General features: G+C 32.0%; 1 protein-coding gene across 1 annotated transcript; it reads right to left on the reverse strand.

Annotated features, from left to right (window-relative positions):
• Window positions 1-9312, reverse strand: LOC145562989 (3-epi-6-deoxocathasterone 23-monooxygenase CYP90C1-like). The gene is made up of 9 exons (XM_081623398.1): window positions 9047-9312; window positions 3972-4296; window positions 3729-3878; window positions 2656-2943; window positions 1503-1592; window positions 1333-1411; window positions 1124-1230; window positions 742-869; window positions 1-450 (listed from the first exon to the last, which is right to left on the reverse strand). Exons 1-9 carry the CDS (start codon window positions 9280-9282, stop codon window positions 357-359), a joined length of 1497 nt encoding a protein of 498 aa, XP_081479524.1. The 5' UTR covers window positions 9283-9312; the 3' UTR covers window positions 1-356.
• Between the last annotated feature and the right edge of the window lie 2291 nt (window positions 9313-11603).

Genomic DNA, 11603 nt, shown 5'->3' on the forward strand with positions numbered 1-11603 from the left:
TAAAGATCTATCAAAGGATCATTCTCAAATACATTATACAAAAAACCTTGGAATGATATGAACTAATTTACAAGCATAGAAAGGTTTGATGTGTTGAATTTTGATAATGGATGTTAATTCGAGAGAGTTCACACTTTACACTTCATAGAGTTTACAACATCCCCACATGAAGTAAAAAAAAAAAACACATTGTGGTTTGTAAAAGGGCCCAACTCAAAATCAGGATATCTATGACTCTATATATAATCTCGCTGACTTCCTTTTGGCTAGCTAGCTTTGGTGGGCTCATGCATCTACTTGTAATCATTTACTCCAAAGATAAATTAAATCATCAAAGGGGATTCTAACTTTCATCATCAAATCCATGCATGATTTGTAACTGAGATGGGAAGTTTTTGCTTCATCTTCACTGTTGGAAAGTATACTATTTCGTCTTTCTCTGCTACCCATCTGTCAGGTTTCGATTAAAAAAAAGAACGGAGAAAGTATGAACGTTACTATAGGAGTTAATAATATGTTACATGTTTTCATGCGCATTGTTATCATGTACTTTAATCCGTTTCAAAATACAAGTAATATTTTCATCTGACTGTCTTAGTTTGGATATTAAGTGGTTGATTATATGCAAAAAAAAAAAAAAAAAAAAAAGAAAAAAAAAAACACAAATTGAAAATCGATCGATATAGTGAAGAAGTATCAAACAAAATGTCTCAAGTTGTTGTCTGAAAGAAGAAGAATTACCTATAAGTAGTAACAAGATGATGAAGAAATATTGAGATTTCTAGCCTTGAAAATTCAAGACCTGGGCATAGTCTCTGACCACCACCAAAGGGAGAGAACGTATTGCTACTTGCAACAATTCCTTTCTTCTGTAAATAAAAATTAAAAAGAGGCCGCCCAAAAAGTTAGAAAGTTAAGTCCAAATTATTAATTAAGATTGCAATATAATTAATGATGATGAATTGATGGTGATAATGATAGTAATGGGTTGGTAAGTAACACTGTAATCATTATTAGTGGGAAGCAATGATTGATGATAATGACCATGCATGTTTGTGCTATGCTATATATAATTATGGAGTATGATGGTTTCGGTCAAAAATTATGACATGCACTTTCTAACCTCCCATCTCCACGGATCAAAATCATATGGATTTTCATAATTTTGTTCATCCATATGAATTGATGTTAGGGATGCTAGTACACACCATCCTTTTGGTATCAAATAACCTGCAAATTAGTATATCATACTCGTTACTTATTTTTCTACTATCAATAGATCGAAATAAGGTGCCACTTTAACTGTAGTTTTCTACACGCTTTAAAACTAACCTTTAATTTCTACATCTTCAGTGGCTTGTCTCCAAATTGCATTTATGATATTCGCCATTCTTAGTGTTTCACTAATTACCTATTAGGAGCATAAACATAGTTAGAATTATCAAGTACAAAAGCAAATTTGTTGCGTGAAAATTAACGTACACAATCAAAAATCAACTCACATTTTGGGTGAACATCAAAGACATGTAGTCAGTCCATGCATAGGAGTTCCCTGAATTAGCCTTCTGCCTCATCAATTCCATGTTCTCATCCTACTTCCCCACAAAAAACAATAAAATTATAATTACAGGCAATGCCTCATGTATAATATATGTTGGATTGTGTTGTTTTCCTGAGACTATTTCATTGGCAACGCTAACCACATGTTAAATAAAAAATGAAAAAACTTACTTGTACATTACATAGTATTCTAAAGCTATGTGGAGGATAATCAGGATAATTAAAACCGATATTGTTTATCATCTACAATGTTATCTCAACTTGATTACTTGAATATTACTCCTATCACTTATTACTAGCTTAATAAATAAATAGCTTATACTTATCCAATTTGTTTGGCCCTAAGCTGATCACAATTCCACGTTTAGGAGGATCCACAAAAGGGAAAGCAATTTTTTTTTAAGGTAAGATATAAGGAAGAAATTAAAAACGCCTTCTCACAAAACCATGCCTTAATCTATCTTGTAGTAAAAATTAAGTAAATGGCATTAATTTGTTATCATAGGAAAGGAAGAATAAAGGGGTAGTCCATGTATAAAGATATCCCCGTGTCTTGAGCAAAAAGGCCAAATGAAATTAAGTAATGAGAAGTCAAAGTTTGGTATATAGCTTAGCTTAGCTTAGCTTCTTTGTGGCTTTATATTAGACGTGGACGGTAGGAGTTCACTGCCCATGCAATATGAATATGCCCCCAAAATTTAAAACGTGATCACGACAGCTCATTGCATACCCATTTTATTTAATGCTTACCTCCACCAACTTGTGACCGACAATATGCACTAAGTCTACCATCTTGTATATATAAATAATATATAACGGATGTATTGTATACAACAATTTATCAAATTTCGAGATTACTGCAGATAATGTGAGGAAAATAATTCCAATAATGATAAGGTTATAGAATTAAGTAATTAAGAATTAAGCTAGAAATTAAGTAGAAGTTAGTTGGCAAAAACTTATACTCCACACCACATGTTAAGTCACCGAAATTAGGGTTGTCCAATATGCATGCAAAAGTACAAGATAAGCATAATACGAAATATGAATAAACCTACAAGTAACTGCATAATAATGATTTCATGACACACTTACCACAAGCTGTTTCAAAGCAACGGGGTTGTCACTGAGGTATTTGACGGCTAGGGTCATCACCATTGGCACCGAGTCCTCTCCCGGAACCATCATCTCGATTATATTTCCGGCGATAAAGTCCAATGGTTGACATTGATCGGCTTCACTTCGGTCATTGATGTCACGTAACAATACGTCAATAGCGTCACTCCCATAGATGGTTGCACTTAAGTTGTTGGTGTCATGAATTTTATTGCTTAACCTCTCTATAATTATCTTTCTTATCATCTTTTGCAACCTCTCTTTGGCCTGCATGCATCAACATCAAATCTTTCAGCAAAAATAATTACAAAGGTATAATGACTATAATCATATCCATCGCAAAGTTGACACCTTAACTTGTAGTTGCTCATGATCGAAAGTGAAATTTATGGGTGGGTCACACATGTGTGAGGACATCAGCATAATTACAAAGTTATTGAGGGGGGAGGGGGGGTGGGGGCTAATTAAATTTAAAAAATAATTTAAGTAGTCACATATAAAAATAAAAATAATATGAAGTATAAAAGATAGTAACTTCTTTTTACTTTGTGAGGGACAAAGAGGATAGTTGCTTGAGAATTGAGAGAATGAAGACAATACTATTCTTGTTTTTGCGTGAATCCTTTATCTTTTTCTGCCTTCATTACACACAATTCGTACCAAATATGTCTCAGAATAATGTTGTACTCGATCAGCAGAGGATATGCCTAAAATTTAATGGCTAAGACCACATTGGTAATTATAAGAACTAGTAGATAGATGCCAACCAACCCTAGATGAGATGGTCCAAAACCTATTATTGTAATTAAATGATACTCTTGATATGATGTAATTAACTAACAGCATATTGGTTGATGGAATCTTATTAATTAAGCAAGATCACATCTATTTTCAGGCTACCTAAGTTAGTGTGGAGCTGACAATGTATTAATTGTATAACCCATAGTTTGTGAATCATTAATAATAATATTGGGATGATACCAACTTTATATTAACTTTATATGCACTATTAATTAGTTATTTGGTGAGTACAAAAAATAAAAAAAGTCTACCTTTAAAGATTTGTAAAGTTGTGTGCCAGGGAGCTTGATTGGCAAACAAATCAAGCCTTTGATGAATTCTTTATACTCTTTCTTGAACAATTCCATTTCTTCACCAGGACCCAGGCTCATTAGTACTTTCACCAATATCTCAAATGTAAGCTGAAATATATTCAAATTATGAGTTTTGCTCAATGAATTACTTGCAAAATATAATAAATTTCATTTTTTTTTTTTTTTTTTTTATAAATGCACCTGATTAGTTTGATCTTGGATGTAAACAAGGTTACTATCCTTCCATTTCTCCAAGGACATCTTAACAGAATTCTCAATGTCTCTTGTAATTTGGGCTTTCAGTTCCGGGGACTTCAAAAATCTTCCGATTGACGCGTGTACTCTCTTATGGAGAGCTCCATTCATTCTCAATATAGAGGATTCACCAAATAGCTCAGTTATGGATTTTGGATAAGATGGAATGAATATGTTCCCATGGTTTTGTAACACCACCTTGTTTATTTCTGGATCAGTCGACACTATTACCGGTTTCCCTAATAGATGTGTTCTAAAAACCTTTCCGTACCTATATAATAAGAACGAAAAAGGAGAAAATATAAGTTTATACTATATTGATATAGAGAACACAAAAGTAATCAAAATTGTATGGAAAAATATTAAGTCTACGTACTCGGTACTATACATTGGAGTTTAATTTTCATTCTTTTGTGATCATGATCGGTATGACAAGATCATCTAAACAAGAATGTCTCTCCCTAGCTAGATTGCTATCATTGCATTAGAGTGAGAGCACATATTTTCAAGTGATCAATGTGCATGAAAATTATCATACATGATCCAATATACTACGAGTATTACAAAAATGCAAGGTAGATTACATGCATGAATTACAAGTACGAGCAAAACAAAGAAAGTGTAATGATGTAAGTGTGAAACATGCAATGGCCCTATTATGACACAGAGGATGGGAGTCATTATTTTATACATTGGGAAACTCAAGTCAAGTCTATTAATAATGTACTGTAGCAAGGATATACGAGTATAGATTTGTGTGTTTTTGTTTACAGCCTGCGGAACCAATTTTGTTCACTTTCACATAGGAGGCTCCAGTTTTTTGAGTCAATTTACTGTAGTTAACATTCTTTTCCATTCTAAATAGTAAATACTTGGCTTTATTTATTAATCTCCTTTTCCTTCCTTTTGAAAGGTACTATACCTGGTAAAACTGTTATGCACTATTGATTCTTTAAACTCCAACTGTACCCAAGACTCATAATTTATTTTTCAGTCACTAGATTGATCCAACCCAACCCAACCCAGCCAATTATTGACATGTAATATAATACTCCGTAAGTTTTTTAATATACTCGAACATGGCCTAATTACACCAAATTGAATAACTCATCACATGAAATGAATATTTTGTGATTAAACATCCATTCTCACAAAAAAATTATAATTCTCATATTGTAACTAGTGTGCTATACGTATATCTTTATCTTCCTGCATTAGTTTTGTTATGTAGTGTTTTGTTTTATTATGTGGTTTGCCTGAAATTATTCAAACTACTGACTAGTCAATCAACTACCATATGCTGATATACTATCCAAGTAATATTCCCACTAAATATATACTCGTATACGAGTAGTAATGTTATGAATAAAAATAAAACTGCTACATTGATTAAAGAAAAGAGACAAAAAGGTTTCTTCCAGATTGACTACTGTTGCCCAGGGGGAAACTACTGCAAAACAGACCCTTATGTCTCTCTTTTTCAACCTCCATACATAAATATTAGATATAATTCATTTCATAAACAGGAAAAATAATGTTATCTTTATACACTTGTTCATTACTGTAACTTTCCACTGCTTCCTAGCTGTGTTCTCAGTTGTTTATTAACCCAAACGTTATGAATTTCTGTACAGGTAGACCAACATTATAAAATTCTTTAGAGATAAACCGGAAAATTCCAAATTTATGCATATAATTAGAGGCCCAACACGTCACGAGGTTTCCTAATGAGCACGAGGACAACACCGGCCGGTGGACCGGCATCAACTTGGAATAAATATAACGTATGGACCGTGTTAATTAACTAACAGATTCATTAAGAGATAGCACTTGACCGTCAAACACATTAACTAACAAACCCATTAAGAGAGATAGCACTTGACCGTCAAACACAATCCATTGTCATCTTTAATCTTTATAAAACCAAGTTATATTATAAATTATATGCAAATTGCAATAATCTTATACAGAGTCTAACAGTGTATTGACAATGGTACACTGTTGATGCATTGATTGTATGGTACAGCCAAGTTACACACTAATTAGCTTCATTGATTAATTTACTGTAAAATCACTAACTTCTTGTTGATTGCTAGTGTGCTCTTATTGCATGCTACCTTGTAGACAACTTGAAATATTGAGTCATTCCAATTTCCTAAGTGATGAAAAAGGAAGGGCAAAATTAGTATAAATCACCTTTTTTGTCCAACTTTTTTGAAAAAACCACCTTTTATGGTTTTTTTTTTTTTTTTTACTAAACCACCTTTTAAGTACCTAAGATTTTGATTGCACCACCCCTTTTTAAATTATGACGAAAAATATAACTGAGACGTCAAAGGGGCCCACGACTTGTGCTTTTCCCTCCTAAATCATTTATTTTTTTCCCTCCCAAAAACATTCGACCCTTCTCTCTATATAAATACATGACTAAATTGAGTAAAGCTCTAAAAAATCAAACCTAATTTTGTTGCACAAATTAAATTATAGTCTTTGTTCATTCTTAAACCCTAAACCGAGGTAATTGAAGTGGATGGTTGAGATGGAAGGGAAGGTTTTGCTGTGGTTGTTAATTTGGAAGTGGATGGTTTAGATGCAATCCGTTAGATTTGAAAATAGGGGTGGTGCAATCAAAATCTTAGGTACTTAAAAGGTGGTTTAGTAAAAAAAAAAAAAAACCATAAAAGGTGGTTTTTTCAAAAAAGTTGGACAAAAAAGATGGTTTATACCAATTTTGCCAAAAGGAAGAGATAAATTCTTATACTTAATCCATATGAGGTTATCTCGCAATAGCTTATTAAAGGGTATATATATTGCTATATAACAGTGACTCTTGTCAGATTTTAGGGTGATTCAATTCATTATTTTTTGAGATGAGTAAATTCCTCCGTTGGACTTACTTTATATGAATAGATTTTTAGTACAGTTCTATTAAGTTTAATTATAATTCAGCTTCATAATTAAGTTGAAAAGAACAGGACTTAACTACTTCTCTATGTAACAATAAATTTATTAATGCAACAAAGTATCCACTTAAAGTTTTCTCTTGACGTAATGTACCAACATTAGGGTCTGCTACCCAACTAATCTACTAAGTCTAGATTAATAGAGTTAGTTTTAGGAGGATGCTAAAGAATTTTAATAAATTCAGTAAAATAATAAATAATAAAGATATAAATATTGTCACCTAAATTTAATTAGTTATAATATTGATTGATTCAAAAAATAGAGATTAGAAAAAAATGAAAAAGGATTGACCGAGTTGTGTATATGATGAGCAAGCTAAAAAGGGGAATTACCTATTGTAGTGATACAGGGCACTAATGATGATAGATGACAACACTATTGGAAAAAGATGCATGAATATGATGATGATGATCTTCACGGCTCTTATGGAGCAAGAAAATATAATGTATGCCTTTCATTTTCATAAATAGGTCATCGATCACACCACTTTTTATCGGTAGATTTTTCATAAGCAAGTAGGTGCGTTAGTTGATGTTGGTATTAAAGAATCAAGATTATTAAAGGTGTTGTTTGTGGTTCTTAAAGTGTTGCTACAACTCTTGATCTCTTCTTCATCTGTGCGTTTAACATGTGTACCTACTCTTAATCATAAGCCGTTGTTGTTGTTATTATTATTAATCAATTAATCAATCTCTCTAGGATCTTTATTATTATCCTAACTGGCAAAAAGCAACAAACCCACAAGCCAAAGAGTAACCTAAATAGCAAGCTTTTATCTACTATGAGTAATATACACCGATAAATTTCATTATTTTAATTGTTATTGGGTTTATTTCAATGTATATTATTAAGTTTTTATTATTTTTACTAATATATAATCAAATATATATGTGAACAAAGTAAGTTTATAAACGAATGCATCTATTAAAATTTGGAGTATAAATGAATGCGTGTATTGATAATGAGGAAATATTAATTACGAAGTATAAATTTGTATAAATAATAAGATGATACCTTTAGCATGGATGGGGAGAGACTATAGACCAAAAAAAAATTGGTGGAATATGTTTAAAACCCCAACTAGGATATACAAGTACTTCGTATATAGAAATTGGGATATGATGTACCCTGAGTCCCCCATATGGCCATCTCAATCTCAATCTCAAAAAACGCGAATTTCCAAAACATAAAAAAAAATATGAAATCTACTACTATTTTTTTTATGAAAAGTTGAGAACCTCATTTTTGTACGTAAAATTTTTAATAAACAATTTATAAAAATAAAATAAAATAATTGAAACACTAAAAATCCATAGGTATTTAACGGGAAAATTTGACTTTTAACCTCAAATAAAACACATGAAATAAAAACGTTTTTTAATTCTTCAATACACTTGGAGGTTGGAATATCGATCAATTTTTTTATTTTCTTTTTAAAAAAAAAACATATGTAAATATTTTATTCGTACGGAGTAATTGTTTAATTGTAATTTAATGAATTAATTTATGGTCTCCCGACTCCCGTTGAATTAAGTGTTTGATCGTTAATTAATAATGATCTGATCTGAGTCTTTCTCTGGTAATTATTGGTAGATTAGTAGTGAGAAATTGACGGGTAGAGCGTGTCGACAAGACCTTGATAATATGTTTGTGTTGGATGTAAGATCCACTATTATTCCACTCGGTATTTGTTGGGCATGTCAAAAACTACACCACCCCATTTTCTAACTTTAAAAGCTTACAAGTGATGATACAAAAATTAACAAACTTTGGATCAAACAAAGGCCTTTTCTTTTCCTAAGCTAAAACGTCGTACAATACTAATTAATTCGGAATGGATGAAGTACTAATTAAGTCTTAATGTATTTATTTTTATTTAGTCGGGATGGATAAATTTGCTTTCAAATCTCGAACTGTTATAAATATAACAGAGATTAATATTGGATATTTGTTGTTTTTGTTGTCCGAGTTTTAAAGACGATGTTGTATACATATATACATGTATAAGCAATGAAAGCGAAAATGAAAGAATTAAGGGGAGAGAGAGATAAACTTACAAGGATTTGCGTTTGAGCATGAAAGAAACAGGCTTGGAGGTGTAAGAAGAAGCGATGAATTCAAGAGTTTCGCCGATGAAAGGCCAACCTGAACATCCATCAGGAACCCTACTCTTGATATCTTCCATGTTTTTGTATTTCGTCTTCTTTTCGTTTAATTTGGACCGTCGTCGCAGCAGCAGCAGCAGCGGTGCGATGATGATCAGCCCCATAGCCGCCCACCATCCCCCCATCATATCTCTCTCAATCCTCTTCCGGGTCACAAGTTTAATGAGTCAGTTTGTGCTATCATAACTTCCACTTGAGACTAGTCTTTATATTCTCTTGATTGTTCCCTTTCTTACCTTTTTAGTACTACCTTTTTTTTCTATTTTTTTTTTAAAAAAAAAATGAGGAATAGTTTATTTTTAGGTAATAAAGTGAATCCTTCACAGATTAATCCAAATCGTTAGGATCCCTAGAATCGGAGGTGATGTCTACTTCACTAATCTATCATTTCTTGCTTTTTAAACAAATCTGCAAATAGTACCAGTAGTATTCCACTATGGACTATGCGCTACTATAATGTACTCCGCAAATTATGAAGATTATACATAATACTTCATTTGTTCTTTATACATTTCTGTTTTTCTAAGGGTCTGTTCTATTCAGCTTAATTTCAGTTTAGTTTAGTTTTTAATTTCCTTTTTTCATAAATAATTTATTTAAGCTCTATTCAGTTTAATTCCTAATTTTCTTCTCTCATAAACCATTCATTTCAGTTCAGCCCCGATCAGTTCAATTGTTTTCAGTAAATCGAAACAGGCCCTAAGTTGCTTTCATTTAAAATTTTTATGCATTTTATGCAAGTTAAATCTAATATTCATTGTTTGATTTGGTTCAACTTGTAGCTTTAAAATATAACATTTTAAATATATATATTGTATGAAAAAATGTTACTCGTAATAAAAATAGTGCAATTTAAAATAACTTACGGAAACAAAAGGAGTATATTTTTTTCATCAAAAATTAATAATTCTTGTACTTTGTATTTATTTAGAGATTTCATAAATTATACTCATAGTAGCGAGGTAAAGATATACCACCTCCTTCCTGAATTAATCACGTACACCAGTGTAAGTTGCGTATGATCTTATGCAATATAATAGGGGAGGGTCGGAGGGGGATCGCGGGGATGGGCCAGTTTGTTGGTGCAGTGAATGACCAAGAACTATAAATATATTTGTCTGGAAACTCCATGACCTTATCTATACAGAATTATTAAATTAAATAATTTATACAAGATCAAATCAGCTTATACAAAAGCTAGGTTCCAATTCCAAAGATATTTTCTTATTCTAACATAATTCTGCCTGTGCCTACCCAAATATTATTCTTAGACATAAACGGAGTACATTGTACTATGTGATCGAGGACTGAATAGACAGGGTCGGCAGGATTCGAAGATGGGTGGATTGGATATACCATTACCAACCCATGCTGGCTCGAATTGACCAATACAGAATTACTTATGGCCCCTCTGGGACACCAAATTGCATCCATATGGGTCTGGTGGTCTAGTGTAGATAAGTATTTTTAAGGGAATGATAATGTGTACATACTACGTCCCAAACAAAATAAATGTTACATGCTGAGTATCTTTTTATTATGGAGTAATAAAGTTACGACATGTCTTCAAAATAATACGTACCATTTTTTATCATTAGATTGTTACCACTAATTTAAAACTGTCATCGAGATGTAGAGACATGAGAGATTAACAAGGACAGCTATTGCATAGGTGTTTTTAGTAAAATCTCGAGCTTAAAAGGTTAGACTAATGTGACAAATTCTATTAGTTGTACATTTATTAGCCTCTCTAAAATGCACAGCACACCTAAACAAAAATTGATTTTTTGACTACAATACTGTAGTTAATAACTTAGGCTGTTAGGCACCTAAAGGAATTCAGATAACCTAGCAAAGTAGCTAAGAAAATGCAAAAAGAAGAAAACATAAACATGCAAATTGAAATACCAAATGTCTGACAATGCAGACAGTAGCTGTAATAAAGTTGAAAATCAGCATTCATTCATTCCTACAAAGGAGAAGGAATACTGAAATCAGATAAAATAAATGGTATGAAAATTTGGTAGTAAAAGGATGAATGTTACAAAGATTGATAAAAGAAAAAAACAAAAGGCAGCCATATCAACATCTGCTGAGAGCATTAAGTGACTGGAGCAATACTATTCTGCTAGTAAGCCCATAAACCCCTGCAAACTATAGGCTACTATTACACTTTTTTAATTTACATTTAGTAATTTTGCTTTTAATTGCACATCTTATTCTTATTTACCAAGTAGGAGTGCTACAAATACAATGTACAGGGCTAGTGCTTCCACTCATTTGGCCAAACATTCTTAATTGTGCGTGGTTATTCATGCATTCTTCCTTTTAACTTCTAGCCTATTGCCTACATCCTACAAGTCAACTCCTTTTTTTTTTTTTTTTTTTTTTTTTTTTTTTTTTTTTTTTGGTAGATAAGGATGTAAGCTGAAGGACCTTACCAAAATGA

Source organism: Chenopodium album, chromosome 10 (assembly GCF_948465745.1).
Source record: "Chenopodium album chromosome 10, dcCheAlbu1.1, whole genome shotgun sequence".
In the NCBI taxonomy this organism is placed as follows: domain Eukaryota; kingdom Viridiplantae; phylum Streptophyta; class Magnoliopsida; order Caryophyllales; family Amaranthaceae; genus Chenopodium; species Chenopodium album.

Excerpts from the sequence above, each read along its gene's own strand:
- LOC145562989 (XM_081623398.1), bottom strand. The coding sequence starts at position 9,282 with ATGATGGGGGGATGGTGGGCGGCTATGGGGCTGATCATCATCGCACCG. Across the intron at positions 1,593-2,655 it reads TTGCTTTGAAACAGCTTGTG|GATGAGAACATGGAATTGAT; the intron begins GTAAGTGTGTCA and ends GTGGGGAAGTAG. Across the intron at positions 1,231-1,332 it reads TGAAGATGTAGAAATTAAAG|GTTATTTGATACCAAAAGGA; the intron begins GTTAGTTTTAAA and ends ACTAATTTGCAG.